A 23,384-nucleotide genomic window follows, 5' to 3' on the forward strand; every position below is an offset into this window, starting at 1 on the left:
GAAGTGTAGGCAAGAGTGACAAAATGAATGCTAATTCCCAGGATAGCCAGCAAGAGGCACAGCGGTGGTGAGTCCTGCCCCGTTACATGCAGCCAGTGCGCTTCACCTTTATATGCCCTCAGCACAGCTCAAAAGGGCTGAGGGGCGCATATGCACCATCAGTATAATGTGCATATGACTAATCACTGAAAAAAGAATGTGGAATTATTTGATATTTTAATTTTTATGCTCTCTCAAGCTATATTCTGCACCGCAGGAAATAAGTAATGTTTGTTTCAGATTGTAAGCAATCTGAGGCAGGGATTGTCATTTGCAACATGTAGAGATGGTTGAAAATGGGATAAAACCAGGAGCTTAAAAATAAAAGAAGCAACCGTATATAGTTGTTTTTTTCCCCTGGTTAAGGTGTAATTCCTCTCAAGTCTTGCCTAGAAACATTAATATCACCTGCTCTGATAAGGAAGAACCAAGTGGTTTGCTGTATCTGCTGAATCAAAATAAGAGCTATGAGAAAAGAGAAAAAATGCAAAATATGACAAATACTGTAAGGTTTAATGTTGAGAAAACCATCTGGTTAGTTTTAAAATCTGATTTTACTGAGTTATAAATACATAGGTAACAACCAATTAATGTCTTATATTGAAATTTAAATCTGAAAATATACTGAAACTATAAAAAATGAGAAAATAGGCATATTCAAAATATTCTCCAGAAGAAGTTACATTTTTGCATTGCTGCAAATTTCTGAGCTTTACTGCCAAATAATAAAAATTAGAGATAGGAAGCATCTATTAAATTATACAGCATATTCCCCTGCCAGGGGGATTGTTCCTGCAGTGGAGTTTATAACATTTTGGGCAGTAGATGATCACTAAGCGCATTCTGCTATACAAGACAATATATGTAATATGTTGTGATACTAATTTATTGCATCAAACTGCAGCCACACCAACTGCTGGTGCCTTTTGGTGGCAGGTGCCCAGTGCATGTGATTGTTCAATAGGGGGGTTTGGTTTCCTGATAAACTGGAATTGGGAGTTGTGATAAATGAAGGGCGGTGTAGCTCCATTTAATAGATACCCAGCTAGCCAGTTAGCTGTAAAATCCCTCTGAATAGGTGTTCTTTACTTGTTTTACCTGTAAAGGGTTAAAAAGTTCCCCAGGTAAAGAAAAAAAAAGTGGGCAACTGACCAAAAGAGCCAGTGGAAAGGCTAGAACTTTTTTAAATGGGGAAAGAAACTTTTTTTTGTGTGTCTGTTGTTCTTCAGAGAAGCAGGAACAGAGAGCATCAATGCTATAAGCAGAAACGCTATGTAAAGTTTGAACCAGGTATGAAAAATTAACATCCATACCTAGAAGGAATCATTTAGATAGGGAACATTTAGATAAATGCCATCATGTTTATTCTTTATTTTGGCTTGTGGATCCCCTCTATGCTAACCCCAGATGCTTTTGTTTGCTTGTAACCTTTAAGCCAGGGATCGGTAACCTTTAAGCCAGGGATCGGCAACCTTTGGCACACGGCACGCCAGGGTACGCTCCTTGGCGGGCTGGGCCGGTTTGTTTATCTCCCACATCCGCAAGTTTGGCCGATCGCAGCTCCCACCGGCTGCGGTTTGCTGATCCAGGCCAATGGGGGCTGCAGGAAGCGGCACAGGCCGAGGGATGTGCTGGCCGCTGCTTCCCGCAGCCCCCATTGGCCTGGAGCAGCAAACCGCAGCCAGTGGGAGCTGCAATCGGCCAAACTTGCGGACACGGCAAATAAACAAACCAGCCCACCCCACCAGGGGGCTTACCCTGGCAGGCCATGTGCCAAAGGTTTGCCGATCCCTGCTTTAAGTTGAATGCCCAAGAAAGCTATTTTGGGTGCTTAATTTTTGGAATTGCTCTTTTAAAATCTAGCAACAGCCTAAGTTCCAGATGTATTTTCTTTCTTTTTGTTTTAATAAAATAAAATTTTTAAGAGGGATTTGGACTTTTGTGTCCTAAGAGGTTTGTACATATGCTGTTTGATTAGCTGGTGGCCACAGCTAATTTCCTTTGTTTTCTTTCTCAGCTCTTCCCTGGAGGCGGGGCTGAAAGGGCTTGAGGGTACCCCATAAGGACAAATTCCCAAGTGTTCCTTCCTGGGTCCAAGGGTTTGGGGTTTTTTTTGCATTTGGGTGGTGGCAGTGTTTTCCAAGCCAAGGTCAGAGAGAAGAGACTGGAGTGACAAGTATTAATTTTTAGAATCCTTGAGGGCCCCTACCTTCTGCACTTGGAGTGACAGAGTGGGGATTCAGCCTTGACAGGAGTGGATTAAGCACCTCCTAAAGAAGGTGAGGAGCAGGGCTGGGGCTCTGAATGACCGGTACAATTGGGGGGGGGGGGGGGGGGAGAAACCTTTCCCGCCACTTTAACCCTCGTACCATGTGATGGTGTTTGGGTCACAGCAACAGTACTGGGCCTAGCTATAATGGGAGTGGGGTTGCCAGCAGGCAGCTCTCCACCAGGTAGAAGCAGGGACGGATTTACATCTCATGAGCCCCTAGGCACAGCATCTTTAGTGCCCCCCTGCCTATAGCCGACCTTCATGTTTTCTGTAAATATGAAACTTTTAACCCACTTAACTTTTAGGCACCCCTTGGCACGTGCCTCCTGTGCCTAATTGAAAATCTGGCCCTGGGTGGAATGGATTTCAAAGGAAGGATGCTTTGCATTGGACAAGTTTTTTCCAGATCTATTTCCAGGTTTGATACTTATTAAAGTTGCAGCCTAGTTAAACCACAGTTAAACCAACTTGCATGTCTTCCTTATGTTTCTGGAACAAATGCTATCTCTAACACCTTTATATAATATGTACACTATTTTTTAACTTCTGTTAAAAAAGTTATATATGTAATCAAAACCAGGAAGACTGAAGGATTCCTCATCTGGTATCTAACCCTCTGATCTAAACCTCTGAATTGCTCCCTCTGGCACCGCTACACCATATTCTTGAGCCTCCCTTACACTTTAAGTCCTTGGTCATTAGGACAAATTCCTAATCCAAATGCAAACTCCTAGTGTTCAGGTATGATTATGGAGTTATGACAGCTACTAATTTGGCAAATATGCACCACAGGAGAATATTCTTAAAGTGAGAGAGGAGGGAGAACAGTCAACATGGGCCTGTCCAGCATTCAAGCAGAATATGAGGATATATTTCAAGGAGATGGGCAAGCTGCAGAAACTGACACCCATGGGCTGCACATAAGGCTACAAAAATGCAGAGTTCCATTAGCTCTAGTGAAGCCCCTGAAGGAACCAGCAAACCTGCAAAGAGGCCTCATTACACTCACTGAAACCAGCAGAGAGTGGATCAGAATTCCATTAGCGCTGAGAAAACCTTCAGGTAAATAGAGAATCTGCATTGACCCAAAACCACTGAACAGAGCACTGAGAAGTCACTATCCATTACCAATGACTGAGGACACACTATTCAATTTATCCACGGCAAAAGTGATATCAAAAATGGTTTCTGGCAGGTGGAGATAGGAACTGAAGGGTATGAATGCCTCTGGGCATCTATCTGGCCCCAGAGGTGTTCCGTGTAAACTGAACCAGTCCTCATCCGACAGACTCCCAGGCATAAAGACTGCAGCTGATGACTTTTATTGTAAGAGAAGGATATGTCTATAACAAGGTAATCCACACCCATCATACCAAGATGCAGCAACTCATAAACTACTGCCATGAGTGGAATACTGGGTTAAATCCATACAAGCTGAAGATAAGGAGAACTGAGGTCCCTTGTGTCAGACATCTGTTGACCTCTGAGGGACTCCAGCCAGTCTCCAAGAAAATGACAAGCATTAAGGAAATGCCCTGGCCAAAGGAAGTTTAGGGAGTCCAGCAATTTATATTAATGGCCAACTGTCTACACAGATTCAATGCACACCAATAAGAAGTCTGTGAGCCCTTGAGACAGTTAACACACAATTATGCAGTGTGGGAATAGTGAGAGACTCAAGAAGCAGCATTTGAAAGAGTAAAGAAAATCATAAGCCAGGCATCAGTCCTGAAGTACTACTGCCCTGCAGAGCAGCTAGAGCTTCAGTCTCAGATGTCTCAGAAGAAGACCTAAGAGCAACAAAGTCAGAAGCCCACAGAATTTGCTATTAGAGTCCTGACAGACACAGAGGGTATGCACAGATAGGAAAGGATCCATGGGCTGTGGTATGTGGAATGGAACAACTCCAACAGTTCATCTTTGGGCGCAGCATAGTTGTGCACCCTGATCAGAAGCTATGAGAAAGTATCATGAAGTCATTGCTGAGAGCACCCAAGTGACAACAACACATTATAGACTCCAGCATGCTGATGTACACATAAGGTATTGTACAAGAAAGTCACTACTGGCAGCAGATATATTGAGTGAGGCATACCTTCCAGAGCACAACACTGATGGCTTTGTGGAACAGGAGATAGAATCTATCAATACATTACAATACATTCACACTTCGGATGGGGGGCCCCAGGCAAACAAACAAAACACTGAATAGGGTGGGGTGCTACAGGCACAAACAGTTCATATTGCAAGGCTGGCCAGATGCCAAGGAGCAAGTACCTGCAGGTGAGGGTTGAGCTGTGTGTGCAAGACTCAAAAAAAATTTTTTTTAAAGGAAACTGAGCAGTAATCCCAGCAGATTTAAGAGAAAACATCATGAGATGGATACATGCTTCACACCTGAAAAAGGAGGCATAGTTAAGATGAGCTAGTCAGGAATTAACGCCCAATTCGGAGCAGAGCATACACAGAACAGTGTAAGATGTACAACAAATAAAGTAATCAAGAGAAGGTGACTACAGCCTCACGAAATCCCATCTGAACCCTGGAAAAAAGTTAATTCCTGTTATTAAAAGTTACATGGTCAAAGCAGGTTATTACTCCAATTTCTGGGAGGTGAACTACCTGGAAAAAACACTCAGGCCAGAAGTGTCATCGGGAAATTAACAGTTCATTTTGCAAGATATGGCAAACCTGACCCACTCTGCTCAGACAATGGGTCACAATACACTACATCCAAAACAAAAAGAAAGACTCTGCACCAAGTTGGCAGTCAAAGCCAAGAAACTGATGCCAAAGGCAAAACAGACAGGAAAGGATCCTTCTACCTGACAACATTGGAGCATCGCAATAAACCCTCCCAGGGAATAGAGAGCCACCCAGGACAGAGACTGACAAGAGAACCAAGACTTTACTTCTCAGGAAGGACCGTCAGCTGCAGCCCAGCAAAGGAACAAAGGACAGTACACTAAAACAGTTAAGGGAATGCCAAGCTAAGTGGACATTCCACTACAACAAAAGAGCCAAGGACAAAAGGCCACTACACAGAGGTAAGCAAGTCTACAGTCCAACCTTCAAACAGCCACACAAAGCAGTGGCACAAGGTAACAGTTCAAGCTGCAATGGAACACAGGTCAAATAAGGTAGGTACAGATTCAGAACAGTGGCAGAGACAAAACAGAAGACAACTGCAGTGTAGTGATGGACAGGCAGGTGAAGACACAAGAAGAACCTCAATCGTCAACTGGCCTGACACAGGAGAGTTGGAAGAAATTAAGTATATGAGCAATACAGAGGACCAACAGGACACCAACCAACAGAATAAAGGCAGCAACAGGACGGCAGCAAGTGCCCCACCAACAGTGATAACATAAACAAGAAGCAGGATACCAAAGACCAGCACAACTGAAGAATTATGAGGCCTAACAGGCAGCAATGGGATGGCTCTAAAGGCCACGTTCCTATGCGTGGATTATGTACTAGTAACCTCTGGCCCCTGCAAGTCAAACACTTGTACAAAAGAGAACTACAATTGTTAAAAGGAAAGATGTAGCAACCTGCATGAGACCTGGAGGGAGGAGTACAGGCTGCAGGAGGGAAGAGTCTCTAGTAGGCAGTAGGCATGCACATGGCTAGACTGCTAGCTATAACGCTAAACTTATTTCTTTGACATACACTGAAACTTTAAAATAAAACAAACTAGATTTTCAAAAATCAAAGCATGCTTCTGAAAATCTGGCCCTAAACTTTTTATAGGTAGTTTCCTATTTTAAAAAAATTAAATCAAACACAAATAATTTTTAAAAAATCCAGTGAACTTTGAGGAAGTTGAAAATTTCAGGACAAAGTACATCTTTAAAAATACTACCTAATGGCAACAATACCAGTGTAAATGCAATTTTTTTTCTTTGACTCACCTCTCCCCCATTAACATACTCCATGACAAAACACAAACGATCCTTTGTCTGGAAGGAATATTTCAAAGACTTAAAGAGAAGAAAAAACAAAAAAAAATTATCTTCACATATTAACCTGATTTCTAGTAATTAGAATCGTAGCAAAAATGTAGTGGTATCTTGTTAAACAGACAAATCTGATTGCTGGAATGTATCATCACTGTTTCCTACTTCTCTATCTGAAGCACTCTACTATGAAAGCCATTGACAAGAAAAGTCTACACGTTTTGCTCACTCAGCAGAGCGTACATTAATAAGATAATTATTTTTTACTATGTTGCCATTAAAAATAAGCAGAGTTTTCTACTGGCATTTCTAATCCTACTATGAAATAAAATGTCTTCCTCACTTCCAAATGTGTAGTATTAGCCACACATCTTCCACCATAGTCCTCTCCTCATTCTAATACCACTCAAGTCAACTTTTTCCATGGTACCCATAAGAAGAAATATTATAATATTGTGGGAGAAGGGGAGCAAGGAGGAACCTTCAATGCGATCCCTATGTCTGTCTGTCTTATCTTCAGAGCAGTACTGCCTTTATTTTAATGTACTGTACAATGCTGAAGATTTTTTCAGTGCCACATGAATAATATATAGAATTATATATAACTTTTAAAAAGTATTAACATTTATTATTCATATAATTTAAAATTTTGACTTCCCAAGGTTTGAATGGCTCATGATGGGCCAAAGTCATTCCTGGTGTAAATCTACTGACTATAAATCCATTTCAGATATGCATTTGGCCCAATTATTTGAAATGCAGTGTAGCAAGATTCAATGTAATTATGAAAGGATAGATCATGACTTAACAACGTACCTAGAGTAAGTAGAGCTGCACGTTGTTGTGCTGTCCCTAGAGTAGCCCAGGAGGGAGACTGTGGCTAAGGGAGTCAACTGCCCTGCTGTTCTCCCGGCTGCTCTGGGAAGGGAGAAAACTGTGCTGGATCTACACCTGGTACAGCATATAGCTCCCAGACATACCAGCTATGTGACCAGTGGTTTGAGGAGCAAGGCCAAGGCTTTGCCCACTCCCCACCCCTTGTACCCATATGCGTCATATTCTCCTTTGTGCTACTGGACAAGCTCAGCACAATTTGGCCCAAAATGTCTACTTGGTCTGCCAAGTATAGCTATAATGTCAGCCTCAGCCTCCATAAAATAGCTTTTAAAACAGCAAAATGAACAAGTTATCACAACAGGACATTATGCTATAGAGAGAGTTTATGATGAAATTGAATATCTGAATTACATATATGACTTTGAAGGAAAAAATTAGTACTTTTTAAAGGGAGAAACTAAGAAATTATATCAATGTATGCAGTAGAGACACTATTCCCTGAAGAACAAAGTTAATTTCAGCTTATCTTCCCCCCATTTATCTTTACTTAAAAGAAGCTGGTCACAAATTTGACTAAATTTTTTTTGTTGGAAACTGCCGTTTCATCAAAACCAAGCTTTTTTGTTTTGACAAATTTCTTGTTTGAATTAAAAAAAAACAACAACAAGAAAACTGAAATTATTAGTGCCCCATTCTCAGCATTTTCAAAACAGAAGTTCAATTTTTCAGTGTGAAATCACTTCATTTCAAAATTTAATGTTTAGTAAAAACAGTTCAAAAATTTAAAAGTTCACAATCAAAATGAAACATTTTGAAATTAATTAAACAAAATGTTTTCACTGAACCAATGTAATATTTCTTTCAGATATTTGGTTCATAAAAATTTTCAGAATTGACCTGTCATCCCAGTTGGGACTAGGAAAGCTTTTTGAAATCTCAAATTCCTGCAGAAGGGGAAAACCACTTCCTGACCAGCTTGAGAAGGACTACAAGAGGGGCTGGCTTGGGAAACTCTGGGAAGACCTCATCTATAAGAAGGCAGAGTTCAAGAACCAGAGTTACAGGATTGACTTGAAGCCGAAGATGAGGAGTTTTCTATTTACTTTCTGCTTAATGCTAAATAATAATTTTGTTAATTTATTTAATCTTTCTTGTTACAAACACTAACATTTTAGGAAATGACCTTCCAGACATTGAGTGTGGGTTTCTTTTATCTTGAGTGAACAAACAAATCTACAACTGGTAAATGATCATATCACTACTATTTGTTCAGCATCATAAGCATGGAAGGCACTTTAAGAGATGATGAATCTACCGTCACATGTTCTAGATTCTGAAATGGGCTATGCCAGACATATTCTTGCCTCTCTTTATACTCTGAAATTTAAGAAACTTCTGAAGTTCTCATTTCTCCCAATATACTTTTATAATAATGTTTTAATATATCTAGTTTAATATATATCCAAAAAACCTTTATCATCCATATATCCATTGCTTTCTAAATGGTTTGTTTATAAATCAGTTTATATATAGTTCATCATGTTCATATTATAATTAGCCTTATTTTCAAAAATAAGAAAGAAAAATCTATAATAGTCTCCTAGATTAACGTTACAACCCACTAAGCATTGTTTTTTGAACACAGTAGAAGACCAGAATAAAACTATTTGTTTTTCTTAATTTTCTGAAAATTTGACATCAATATATTTTTGGGTAAATTGAGAGTGAGGAGGGATTTAACTTAGTTTTATATTGGGAAGCTGGTTTCCTTAACTGTAGACTAACCTTAATTTGCAGTGAACCTCAAATGGATTTAATTTGTGATTCTATTTCCTTTATTTTGTTAATACATAATAAAAATGGTGAATACATTTTATTGTCCATATTACGTATTCTAAAACATTTAATAAGCACACAGTACACAAAGATACTGAACTATTGTTATTCTACCTTATGTTTGCCAGGCACAAACTGTGTTTCAATATCATGCCTTCAATTTCTAACCGTTTAAAATCCACTTTCTTCTAATTAGTCTCTTGACAATGTGTAAAAAATTCTACAACTTAACAATTTTTATTTTAGTGGATAAACAAATCCACACAAAAATGCAACATTAAGTTTACAACTAACTTTTTTGCTTTCATATAATTTAAGCTCTATCATACTATTAGATCCATTAGTATTTCTAAACCACAAACCTTAAATGCATTTTCCAAACTCTAATATTGTTTACCATAAACTCAAGATATTTGCCACCCTAAGTCACATGAGTTATACAAAGCTTTAAAATGCATTTATTTACAACTTCTTTCCAATAACTGTATATCCCTCAGGTTAAAAATTACCCATTTAAAAAAATTATTCTGTATTCCCAATACTTACCGTTAAAAAAGGGTGTCTAGTGTTTTTTAATACTCTGCTTTCTGTAAGAGTGTGAGCCACTTCATCCTGAATAACAAAGGGTTCAACATGAATTGAGAGATGAAAATTAAATATAATTTATAAGTCTAATTTCACTACTTCAGGAAAGACAAAGATACAAAATCTTAAAATGAGATAACAGTTGTCAAAACTGAATGTACTATTTCTTTTCAAAGAATTCTATCATTCAAATATATTCTAAAAACACAGGTAGAAAATTAAACGTAGCTCTTAATGTGGAAAAAGATGAATTAACACACCCTGTATTTGAGTCCCTATTTTTTCTAGTGCTATGGATGAATTATTATACTACTTTCTGTATATGAGGAAATTATTAAGGAATTGATGGTTTAAAAATACAGACAACTTATGGTCCTACATAGTCGTTCTGCTGTGAAGCATCAGTATTACACATGTAACAGTCTACAAGTTTTTATTAATCATTAACAATTTATTTTTGTATCAAATGCAAATGGATAAAATTTGGGAGACAATTGCATGTATCACACCCAAATTAATCTTAATATGAAAGAAACTAACATTTTCAGAGGCTCTCTAAATTTTTACAACTAACTCATAATTAGAGTAGCAATAAATCTCTAAATGATAAATTAGAGTTTTAAAATAATTTAACTCAATAACATCAAAAACGTAAGTCTGATTTGTGGTTCACAAAGAAAATTCCTTAAAATAACCCCTCTGCTAGCTGCATTATCTTAAAAAGGGTAGGAGGGTCAGCAACTTACTGTGTGGGTTGCCTAGCAACTGCTGAATATCATAGTGAATGGAAGATTAGTTTGGTGCGAATCAGAAATATCAGAAATAACAAGCAAATGCATTTGTTCAAAGTATACTTTTTAAATAGCGATAGAAGTAATGAAAATGTAACGGTATTGCACTGTACATATTAATTAGTCTAAACTATGAAGAAAAGATACCCTTAAGCTACAAATTAACCAAAGATGGCAGGAGTTATAAATTATACTGAAAAGAAGACTGTCAAAATAAGAAGTTAAAAATAACAGCAACAAAAAGTTAGTGGTTAAAACTTTATGGTATCATTTAGTGTATGAAAATGAATAGCACTGAAATGTTGGGTGAATGTAATACTACCACATACAACAGGAAGGCATTAAAACAGTTTAGTGGAGGAACTATGAGGATTTTCTAACACATTTTTAGAAGTTTATAAAAAAAATTTCCATAAAGAACTAGAAAGGGCAATGTCACGTTACTTTTTAGAACTCTACTTCATATGCTTTGTGAATATCCCCCTCCCCCTTTTTTATTGTCTGAAAGTCTGAGAGTAGATTTAGTATCCATGAAAAACAACAAGAATTCCTCTCTCTTCACTTCATCGTTATTTTTCCGGAAAGCATGTAATGATATATCAGAATATATTTCTGGCTCCAGCAATTCACACTTGAATCTTAAACACATGGATTGGCCCTAACTTGTTACAAATCTTTTTCATATTTTTCCTGTTCAGTTAATTTAATAAAACATCTCAATACTTCCCTAAACCTTAAATAAATGTTAATATCAATTTCATATCTTAAATAAAAGTTTACATCTGCTTTGACTCCTTTCCCAAGAAGTCTAAAATACAATTTGAGTCCCTTGCTGCTGAGGTGACAAGCAGTTTCCATATCCACACTCAAGAGAAGACGAAGCGAAGCACAAATACTACTATGATTAGGGATGGGGGAGAAAAGGTCTTCCTTTTCAGCGTGGAAACAAACTACTTACGTTAATCACCAATAGGATGACTCTCAAATGCCCCTTGATTTCATGGGGAAAAACAACTACAGTGAAGTACAAAATTTACCTATTATTTAAGATTTATGGAGCTGCTGAAACATTGTAGAGAACTTAACATTCAAATAACAAAAGTAAATAAAATGACATTACAATTCTGCTCTGAACAGTGACTATGTAAAAATGGAACCCTCGGATTCAACAGATCTGCTGTCTGTTTTTACTACATCATACTTGTTTATTTTTAGTTACTGAATAAGGCCCTCACCCTGCAAATAGTTAAAACGTGCATAACATTACTCGTATTATGTAAATGGAACCACACACAAAAGCAAAATTAAACACATATTTAAGTGTTTGTAGGATCAGGGCGTAAGATTTTAGTGCACTTTACGCTTGGTACCTCTGCAAAGATCACACAGCTATGAGTATGCAAGGAGGGCTCTATTCCCGCTTGCACAAAACACACTGACAGAATTGTTAAGTTCCAATCAGTGATACCTATGCAAACCCATTATAGGTAGGAGGACTGTGCAGGTTTATTCAAGGGCCTACTTTGGCCTGCAGAACCTTTATTAGTGGTGATGTGGGAAAAAGGACTGAGGCTTGATTTCTCAGGTTGAATTCACAGGACTAAAAGTTAGGAAAAAAACTGTATTACTTGTAAACTGAGCACATTTCAAAACAGCGAAGATTTTCAAAAATAGGAGCGTTAAGTCATTTAGATATCTGCCTGAGTTTCAGAAGTGATGAGCACCAACCAGCCCCAACTGGATATCAATGATCAGTATTCTATATATGGAGATGGGAACATAATATAAGAAATCTCTGACACATAAGCAAACATGGAATCCCACAATGCCATTTGAGACACATCTGGTAACAATACTATAAAAATCAAGTTATTCTAATTCTTATCTTGCTTCCTCACTCCTGGTGTTCAATTCTGGCACGATTTTCATAGTTGTTACATCACAAGCTTTAGACTTAGAGATTAATACTTTATTTCATTTGAAAGCTAGGATTCCCAGCTGCTTTAGGTAGCACAGAGCATTAGAATGGAATTTTCAAAAGCACTAAGCATTGGCCTAATTCTGCTCCCATTGATTTCAATTAAACCTGAGATTGGTCAACATGGAATGCTGCTGAAAACCCCATTCTTGAGCGGATAAGAAACTAAGAGGCAGACCCTTAGATGGTGTAAATTGACACTGGAGCACCAGTTGAGGATGTGCCTCTTAGTTCATAGTTTTAGCGATTCTCAAAAATCATGCCAGAATTTAAGTGGTGGGAAAAGAAACAAATTAAATGCAAAGTTTAGGTCCAATATATCTCACTGTGCTTGAGGTGCAAACAAATGTGTACAAATGAAAGGCTGGGAATTACCAAAGATTTCTAAATTTTGTTTATAACCTCAATGGTTCATGAAGTATAGGGTATTAAAAGCTGTCAATGATCTCATTGGCCCAGGATTTAATAATACTGGTAGCAAGTTCCAGACAAATGCCATGTTTGATCTGTCACGAAAATTGAACTGGGCAGATACCATACAACCTTTCCATAAACAGCTGTGCCATTACATCTCAAACCTGACCCATTACACACCTACTGTTACAATCATAGTTTTCACTAGTGCATATTATACCAAGCTGTTAGTCAACTATGTGATGTACTTAAATGAAGACTAGGTTGACACTGAAGAACTTATTTTAACTTGTGCTCTTAAGTGTCAATTTAAGCACTCCGCTCCAGAGGTTAAATGCTATCATTATTTATAAATCTCTGTGGATATATTTGATGTTAGTATGCCAATCAACTGTGCCTACCAGCCTGTCATATTTTTGCATGTGGTGGGAAGGGAAAGAGAATCTACCAAATTTTCTGAAGACCCAAATATATCCCCCATTCTAAACTTCACCAGGACCTCACATCATCACTACCACCCAATCAGCCATGGAAAACTGAACACCACTGCCTCCAAAGTTATTAAAAGTAATCTAGAGAGGTCAAAGTTGAGAGATTAAGGAATGTGTTGCTTCCTCAGACATTAAAGCTACTCGGTTAACATGGGTGAGATCAAACTAAACAAAAAATCTGGGTCTCCGGCACTATCCTAATGGGCAAGCTTCTGCTCTCTGAAGTAAACTGAGTAACTTCATTGATCTCAACAGAATTACTTTAGATTTTCACTAGTTTAATGGAGAGCAGAACCTGCTACACAGAGATAGAAAAATAAGTATATTATAACTTTATTTTAAGTTCAGTGTTACTGCAGCAGCCATCAGCATAAAAAAGGGAAGCCAAAATATTGGTTTTGTCTAACTGATATAAAAGCCACCCCAACTATGGCACTTTTACACTGGGCAAAAGGGCAAGAAAATGGCTTAAAGGGACTCTAAAGGCCCTGCATGCAGCCAGGTAAGGATTCTCTCAGCACAGGAACTAAGAAAAATAGCCATAAGACTGCCTCCTGGGGACCCCTACACAAGCACTAACATAAGGGCCATGCTGAGGACAAAGGTGTTGGGGGTAGGGCTGCTCTGAAGAGCACTTACACCCATAGAACAAACAGAAGCAGCCGCTGTACACCCACAGGGTTGTCTAAAACTGCATTGAGAACTGCTCTAGCCCTTGGAGCTGTCCAGAATCAGGAAGACACAAAGCCACCATAGCCCTCATCCTCCTTGGCTGCAAGTTCTGGCATATCACAGTTCATCCCACAGTTATATTTAAAAGCAAAAATGTATAGAGTGATATTTTAAAAGTGAAATATATAAAATGCATGAGAAAAATCCGATTAGAATTTTATCGTTATCAGTTTTGCCAACCCCAGGCACTCAAATATCGTGAGTCAGGCCAACAAAAATCATCAGATTGGGGTTCTTTGGATTTGCCTTCTGACATTGCAGCATCTAGAGTTCAAATTTTTAAACTTTTCCACGTGACAAGAAATTTACTTTCTTTAAGATGAAAGATAAAATTCTCACATAATGATCTGATACCAGCAGCTGGGGTTTTCATAAACCACCAAATATTGCAAAGGTCACAATAAGTTACTGGGCACAATACAGGGGTATCTAGGTGAAATTTAAGGGCCTGTGTTACACAGGAGGTCACGCTAAATGATTTGACGGTGCCACTGGCCTTGAACTCTTTGAGCTACACTCTACAGTGGGGTGGGCAAACTTTTTGGCCTGAGGGCCACATCGGGGTTCTGAAACTGTATGGAGGGCCAGGCAGGGAAGGCTGTGCCTCCCCAAACAGCCTGGTCCCTGCCCCCTATCCACCCCCTGCCGCTTCCTCCCCCTGACTGCCTCGCTCAGAACCTCCGACCCATCCAACCCCCCTGCACCTTGTCCCCTGACCACCCCCTCCCAGGACCCCCCACCCCTAACCGCCCCCCCCAGGATTTCCCCCCCAGCTCCCTGTCCCCTGACTGCCCCGACCCCTATCCACACCCCCGCCCCCTGAGAGCCCCCCCAGGACTCCCACGCCTATCCATGCCCCCTGTTCCCCATCCCCGATCACCCCCCCACCAACTTCCACCCCATCCAACCGCCCCCTGCTCCCAGTCCCCTGACTTACCCCTGGGACCTCCTGCCCCTTATCCAACCCCCTCGCACCCTGCCCCTTTACCATGTCACTCAGAGCACCAGGACTGACAGCCACGCTGCCTGGCCGGAGCCAGCCCCGCCGCCACACTGCCCGGCAGGAGCTCGCAGTCCCTCCACCCAGAGCACTGGCGGCACGGCGAGCTGAGGCTGTGGGGGAGGGGGAACAGCAGGGAGGGGCCGGGGGCTAGCCTCCCCGGCCAGGAGCTCAAGGGCCGGGCAGGATGGTCCCATGGGCCAGATGTGGCCCACGGGCCATAATTTGCCCACCTCCGCTCTATAGCTACACTACAGCTTCTCCAGCCGACATAGCCACCGCCACTTGCAGGGGCTGGAGTAATTTAGCCAATGGGAGAGCTCTCTCCCATCAGCTTAGAGCGGCTACATGGAGAGTTTACAGCGACAGCCTAAGAATCAAATCACAACAGTTGGCAATACCAGGCTAATCAAACAGTAAGTTTAAACTATTTGATCCTACCCCTTTAACATCAGCCCTACATGCATAAACTTCAGATTTTTCCTGTCCCACAGGAATGGAAAGTTTTAATTCTTTATCCCATGAACAGCTGCCTTACCTAGCAAGGCAGGGAATAAAATATAAGCTATATTTAATTTCTCCACTTCACGCAAATTACTCTGAGAATGATCCCAGTTTACTTTTAAATAATCTTTTCCTGTAAGCCTACAGTACTTCTCACAGTACATTTTCTTCTTAGTTAAACCTGACTTGCACAATCTGTCTGATGCTTTCCTAAACATAGATCCAGACGACCACAGCAAGGATGCATCCAAGTGCTTTCTGTTCATTAGATTGGTAAGGCAATGGAAAAAGTCACATGAAGTACAAATGTTAAGAGAACTTAGATCCCTTTACAAACTTATAGTTACCATCAGAAACCACAGGTGTTTTGCCTCTTATATATGGAATTTCCCACCCAAAGGAATACTTGAGCAGAAAAATTATTAAAATATAAGCTTACCTTTGCAATAATAACTTCTTTTTTCAAAATCTTCATCGCATAATATTTTCCACTTGCTTTCTCTCGGACCAAAATAACTTTGCCAAAAGTGCCTTTCCCCAGCAGTTTTAAATAGTCAAAATCATTCATTGTCTGGATGGAGCAAAAATCAAGAATAGGATTTGTACTATGCAGATTCTGATTCTCTCTCTCTGTATGTATGTATATATAGATATGCTCATTTGGTGCACTGCGACTACCAAACAGTACCATTGATAGGAAGTTAAGACCAAGTTATACAAATAGTGAATTTCCACAATCAAATTCAGAATAGTGAAGAACATTTTAGTTTAAGGCTTCAACTATATTCTTAATGCATTCATTAATATAATTATTGCAGTTTATATTCCCTAAAAAAAACCTCCAAAAATATAAGTGATCTTATATATCATATGTAATCATTCTTAGCAACAGCACATGCAGAACAAATTAGTCTTACCTCTGAAATTCATGGATTCTGCCAGTTTAAGAAAGATTATCAACTCTAGCAGAAGGGAGTGAAGAAATATGGCCACTCACAAGCTTCCTTTAACACCAGGCTGCTGCTGGCTCTGGACTATGGGGTTGTTTTTTTTATAAAAAAAAAGCCATACATGATCCACTAACTGCAATACAATGCCAGTAACAGACCTTGCAGCTTAGCACCAGCTGTTGGCTGATTTAAGTCTTTGGGTATAGAATTTACTGCGTGATTGTTTTCAGAACCAGCCTGGTGTTTATGTTTGCATTTTTATTTTCTTTCACTTAACTAAACTTCTACAAAATGGATTCCAAGAAATCAAAATATTAGCAGCAAACAGATCTGGAAACCTTCATATCTATCGACATAAGCAGGCAGGGTAAAGAGGCTGATGAATCTGTTGAGTCTACCATTGCTCACTCCGTCTTTACATGATGGGGTTAGTTATCCTGAGGAAACCATCCTGAAGCCTCTTGATAACTCTTTAAAAACAGTTTTGACGTTACAGAAGGCACTAATAAAGGGTGTCAAGATACTGTGAACACTGAATACAGACTGAAAACATGAAAACAGAAATTGCAAATTTAAAAACTATATAAAATACTCTAGTTTAAGAAAGTCTCTAAAAAAAATTAAAAATCTGGAAAATAAGGAACCCAGAAATCACCAACTGTTAGAAATCCAGGAGTGTTTAAAAGGGGCCAAGCCAGAGAAAGGCATTTAGGAGCTGCAAGTAACAACCTAATCCACTAAATCTGATCTTGTCAGTGAAAGGGTGCTCCTCATTCCTGGTCTTGCTTTGAGAGAAATGGTATTTAATGATAATTCTCCCACAACTTGGCTACTCTCAACACATTTCCAAACCTAGGTATTTTTGTTCATACCTAATAAAGACCGTGTGTACACGTGCATGTGTACACACACACACACCCCTCTCTTATGAAGGAAAAAAGAAGATTGCTTGTATAGACAACTAGGCCTCTCATCTGTCACACATCTCAAATGACAATGATGCACTAGGCTGCTTTTCCACATACATGCCTTGCTAAGGGCTTGTCTACACTGGCAGCACTTTAATGTGGCTTGTGTGGTTGTGGCGCAGCTCTGGGAGACCTCTCCCAGCGCTCTTAAAAAGAAAAAACACACACACACCTCCACAAGAGGCACAGCTCCCAGCGCTGGTGCACTCTCTACACTGGCGCTTTACAGCGCTGAAACTTGTTGTGCTCAGAGGTGTGTTTTTTCACACCCCTGAACGAGAAAGTTGCAGCACTGTAAATCGCCAGTGTAGACAAGCCCTAAGTGTCATACACTGGGGGGGAGGGGAGAGAAGCGAGGGAAGAGACTCTCCCATAAAATAACCTTTGGTCCCAGATAATGTGTACTCAGCTGGGAGCCAGAATACTATGGGTTCTGGTCTCACCTCTTCTACTGATTGATGTTAATATTTCTATGCACTGTCTTCTTTACTGACCAAGGTCTCATATCCCTACCCTAGGGACAGGAAACTATCATTCCCCCCAGATTACAAATAAGGTAATTGAGATGTTGCACATGGCCACTTCAGGCAGATGTGGAAAAAGAACCCAGGTCTCCAAGACAAAAGCAATGCAAAACTCATCCACTTAGCCATGATGCCTTTAGAATGAGTTGCAAAACCTGCATGCTTGACTCTGATGTCTCTAACCACTAGATCACACTCTGCTGCCAGAACCAGAAACAGAACCCAGGAATCCCAATATCCAACATCCCACTGCTGTCTCACCTACACTTGTGTAATCCACTGGCCAAGCATGTGTTATTTCCCTCTCTAGGGCTGATACACATACAAAATAAAAGCCTACTTCTGTATCATTCACTCCTTTCATTCAAGTGGCAGAGATCTGTGTTGTGGCTCTGAAGCTCCTAGGTTCAAATCCTGCTGACAATCCATGGGGGAAAAGACGGTGAGTGATTATGTAATTAAAGTCTGTTTATAAATGCATATGCACAAGGGGCATAACTAAAGTTGCACCAACAAAATTAATTCTGGCATTTCCTAGTACTTGGCTTTGCAACTTTAATGCTCAATGTAGAATTTTTAAAGCTAAAATATAAAAAGATACAGGACCACCACTTAAATTAGCACATACAGGATGACTAAATGCCTCATGACATTGCTAAATACCTCATGACCTCTTGCTGTAGGTCTCCGCTCTGAATCCAGTCCAACTCAGTGGTACTTAAATTTTGTTCCCATCTAATGTATGTTTTGTGACTACTATATAAGAATATTTTAGTGAATCACATTTCCTGCTTGGCAAACATCCTATCGTGCTTTGCACTACTTGGTAGATTCAGCAGAGATGCTCATAACTGTGTAGACCATGGAGAACAAAATATCCCTGTAAGCCTTAGACAGAACTGTTATTTATCAAGGCCAAAACAGACCACTGTGATCATCTAGTCTGACCTCCTGTATACCACAAGCCACAGAACTCACCTGAATTAATTCCTGTTTGAACTAGAGCATATTTTTTAGAAAAATGTCCAGTCTTGATTTAAAGTTTTCCAGTGATTGAGAATCCACCATGACCCTTGGTAAATTGTTCCAGTGGTCAATTATCTTCACTGTTAAAAACGTGTCCATTAATTCTAGTCTGAATTTGTCTAGCTTCAACTTCCACCCACTGGATCATGTTGTAGCTTTGTCTGATGACTAAAGAGTCCATAATCAAATTCCTGTTCCCCATGAAGGTACTTACAGACTGTGATCAAGTCACCTCTTACCCCTCTTTTTGTTAAACTAAATAGATTGAGCTCCTTGAATCTATCACTATAGATTCTAATTTTTTCTAATTCTTTATTCATTCTCATGGCTCTTATCTGAAACCTCTCCTCTTTATCAACAACCTTCTTGGACTACATTCTTTGTTCCTAGATGTATATATTTACATTTGGCAATATTAAAACACTTGTGTGTTTGTGCCCTGCCTCCCAAGCAATCCAGAAGGTTCTCTATCAATGACTTGTCCCCTTCATTATTTTAGCACTCCCCAAATTTGTGTCAGCTGCAAACTACCAGTGATGATTTAAAGTTTTCTTCTGGGTCACTGAATGTTAAATAGCATAGGGCCAAGACCCAATCCCTGTGGAACACCATAGAAACACACACACTCAAAGATTCCCCCATTTATAATTATGTTTTGAGACCTTTCAGTTAGACCGTTTTTAATTCATTTATGTGAGATGTTAATTTTGAATCATCATAGATTTTTAATCAAAATGTCATGCAGTACTAAGTCAAATGCCTTCAAGAAGTCTAAGTATATTACATCAATTCTATCACCTTTATTGTTGAAAAACCTGCTGGTAAATAAATAGAGGGTTTCACTTTCCATGACTGTCTATGCCTTTTACCTGCCATAAATCTACACAACTGTGTTTAAAGATGAAGTTTATGATTTTAGGTAATCTGTTTGAAAATTTGATCATTAAATAATTTGTAAAAATTCCACACCTGGAACTGCACAAAACCTGAGACCTATGGGCAAGTGACTAAATATGTTTGCTGATTTAGCACAGGAAACTCTGAGGCATAAAAAAGAGAAGTCAAAAATTGCAAGTGACTGGGGCACAAAGAGCTGTGAAGGTCTTTCCACCTAAAGCAAAGATAATTGATAATGGTGAACTCCAGACGTTTAAACAATTTGATCATGCAAAGAAGTTTTTAGAACAAAAGAGAAGGAAGAGGATTAACAGGTAGAGATCATCTCAAAAAGGACCTAATCAAGAATGCTTCTTTTACTCGGTTTTAAATTTATATGATGATTTTATTATTAAAATCTTTAACTAGTTAATTTTTAGTGAAGGCTTAGCACAGTGGTTCTCAAACTGTGGGTCAGGACCCCAAAGTGAGTTGTGACCCCATTATAATGGGAGTGCCAGGGCTGGCATTAGACTTGCTGAGGCCTGGGCCCGAAGCCCAAGCCCGAGCCCCAGGTGCTGAGGCTCAGGTTACAGGCCCCCCCCACCAGAGGCTTAAGCCCTTGGGCTTCTGCTTTGGCCCCCCTGCTCTGGGCAGTGGGGCTCGGGCTTTGGCCCCCCCATACAGGTCAGTGGGGCGTGGGCAGGCTCAGGCTTCTGTCATGGCTCCTGGGGTCATGTAGTAATTTTTCTTGTCAGAAGGGGGTCGCGATGCAATGAAGTTTGAGAACCCCTGGCTTACCATGATTCCTTTCCTAAAAATATTTTACAAGTTTTTTTCCTCCAATTATGAATGTAACTGTACATTACACCTGTATGGATTTATTGGTACTATTTCAACATGTTGATATACTAATGTTGATCTTTGACCCATCAATTCATGGATTTTTCTTTTCTCCCTCTCCATTAGTTTTTCTATTAACTCAGACTTAAAAACAGTTGTGCTTTACTTTTTCATTTTTATCCTTATTTATAGAAAATATAATCTGTAATAATTGTTAAAACTCCATAAAGACTTTCAAAAGGATAATCAACATTATTTTACATATATTTTCCATGTGAATAGGCACCTGTGAAAGTTCATAAATCAGAAACAGGCTGTATATTAACAAAATGTTTTAATTATACAGTGACCAGCTATCATCAAACTCTAATGTTCGATCCTGATCATAAATATACTTCTCTAGGTTCTAAAAATGAGAGATAGCTGTTCAAATAATTATATGGACCCTTTCTCAGTTATTGCACAGCTATCATAATATATCTAAACCCCTGAGGACGAGCAGAGAACTCACAGAATGCTTTTGTCTTCTAAATTAAAGAGCCTTCTACCATCAATCTATAAATCTTATCAACATGTAGGTAGTACATGATACAGCTACTAGTTAGTGGTGATAATTACTCTGTTGCTGAATAGCAGTAGCTTCTTTCATAGATTGAGAGAAAATTGTTCTTGCAATAAACAGAGTACTGAAAGTTCTAGAAATGAGCAGAAGATATTAAGAATCTGCACAAAGTGCCTGGACAGGAAAGGGTTTGAGGTCCAACAGAAATTAAGCTACAACCTCTTCAAGGGAAAGACTGTCTTTCATTTTCTATATCAGACAGCACAGAGCACACCATCAGTTAAACAATACTAAACAATATTTGTCTCAACAATGAATGTCTCAGCGACCTCAAAAAAATGTTCCAAGGAAGCACGACCAAAATTAAATAAAACTAACAAAATACGTAAATTAGGAATTAGATCCTTGGACTTTCAGTCCTGATCTCTTCTTTTCACTAAACAGATATTGATCTAGATTATATAATTGCTATCCACATTTATCAGTCCAGATACCTCCAAACCAATATACATGTCTAAGCAAGAGCAATGAGGAAAGGAAGGGGACAGAATGAGGAAGGAGGAGAAGATTATGACAAAAAGAAAATCAAGTACAGTAAAAGCTTTGTTATCTGGTATGTTGCGTGAATGGGACGTGCCAGCTAGTCAAAAATTCCGGTTAACTAAAAATTATACTTACCAATGGAGGGAGTAAGTTTTGGTGTGGGAGCGGGCTCAGGGCAAGAGGCTGGAGTGCAGGAGTGGTTTCAGGGTTCTGGATCCGGGTGGCGCCCCCACAGCTCCCACTGGCCGCAGTTCCCAGCCAATGGGAACTACGGAGCCAGCGCTCAGGGAAGGGGCAGCACGCAGAGCCGTCTGGCCACGCCTCTACCTAGCAGCAGCAGCAAGGACATGTCACTGCTTGCTGGGAGCCGCCCGAGGTTAGCACCACCCAGATCCAGACACCTGGCAACTTAAATTCTCTGTAAGCTGCGCAGCCACACAGCAGCCTTCTTAGCAGAACCCATTCAGGGGCCTGCCACAACCAGAGGAGGGGCGTCCTTACCCCGGTCCCAACCTCCCCTGGCCCCAACTCTGCCGCGGCCAGGGCCCTTACCCTGGCCCTGACCCAGCCCAGACCTGCCAGGGGAGGGGCACCTATCCTGCAGTCCCAGCTCTGCAGCTGATGCGGCGGGGAGAGGCAACTCTCTCCCAGCCCAGGTGCTGCTGCGGGGAGAGAGAGCTGGGGGGAGTCTGCTCACCCCGCCATAGCTCTGGAGCACCCTCCTGCACCCCAAAACGCTCATCTGCTGCCCCACCCCAGAGACCGCACCCCCAGCCGGACCCCTCATACCCCTGCATCCCAACCCTCTGCCTCAGCCCTGAGTCCCCTCCCATACTCCGAAGCCCTTGGCCCCAGATCCGACACCTGTCACGCATCACCTCCATATTGGTACGCATAACAAAATTCATTCCGCACATGGGTGGGAAAAATGAGAGGGAACACTGCTGGCAACCCTATCAGAAATGCCAGTTTCTAGATCTTTCTGGTTGGTAAAGTGCTGGATAACACAGCTTTTACTGTAGTTAATTTTCTCTGTTCTATGTTCCAGCCTGCATATAATAAAGCATAATTACATTATGGTTGACACATGGAACTTTTAAGCAGATGCTTGAAGAGCACTTCTAAATTACAACTATGCTTTGCAAACAGGTCCATCATGTAATGTGTGACCACAAGTGTGTGGTGACCACATGGAAGATGTTAATCACGTATCTTCAGCTAAAGACTAGTCTTCTCTAGAGCCCTGTGTTTTTTACAAATACGAAATAACACAAAACTGAACAAAAAATGTCTAAACTAAATAAAATGAAAAACTCACCCTGTAGCCACAGCTCCTGGGCCCAGCTCCCCACTCCAGGAATGATGAGGTGGAAGGGGTGCAAATCTGAGTGAGTGTTGTTGCAACCTGGCAGGCTCAGCCTTGCAGGACAGGAACCTCTGCTGCAGGGTGAGTGCAGGGCTGGCTCCCTCTGCAATCTGCACCTCCCAGTGCCTCCCACCTTCTAAGGGCAGGATCGAAACCATCCCCCAGAGCTTCTCACCATACACACAGATAAAACAGAACAACATGAAATCCCCCCACCCCCACCCCCCATATAAAAAACTATAAAAAATAAAAAGAATTTCATGGGGCTCCAGTGTTCTAAAGGCATCA

General features: G+C 40.3%; 1 protein-coding gene across 1 annotated transcript in view; it reads right to left on the reverse strand.

The window, feature by feature from the left end:
• The window catches only part of AKT3 (AKT serine/threonine kinase 3), a 256,937-nt gene that overhangs the window by 78,218 nt on the left and 155,335 nt on the right, over window positions 1-23,384 (reverse strand). The window contains exons 7-9 of the mRNA XM_077811875.1: window positions 15,878-16,009; window positions 9,490-9,555; window positions 6,226-6,294 (exon numbers count right to left, since the gene is read on the reverse strand). Of these exons, the coding sequence (XP_077668001.1) occupies window positions 6,226-6,294; window positions 9,490-9,555; window positions 15,878-16,009 (267 nt within the window). The remainder of the gene's footprint in view (window positions 1-6,225; window positions 6,295-9,489; window positions 9,556-15,877; window positions 16,010-23,384) is intronic.

Source organism: Eretmochelys imbricata, chromosome 3 (assembly GCF_965152235.1).
Source record: "Eretmochelys imbricata isolate rEreImb1 chromosome 3, rEreImb1.hap1, whole genome shotgun sequence".
Lineage (NCBI taxonomy): Eukaryota > Metazoa > Chordata > Testudines > Cheloniidae > Eretmochelys > Eretmochelys imbricata.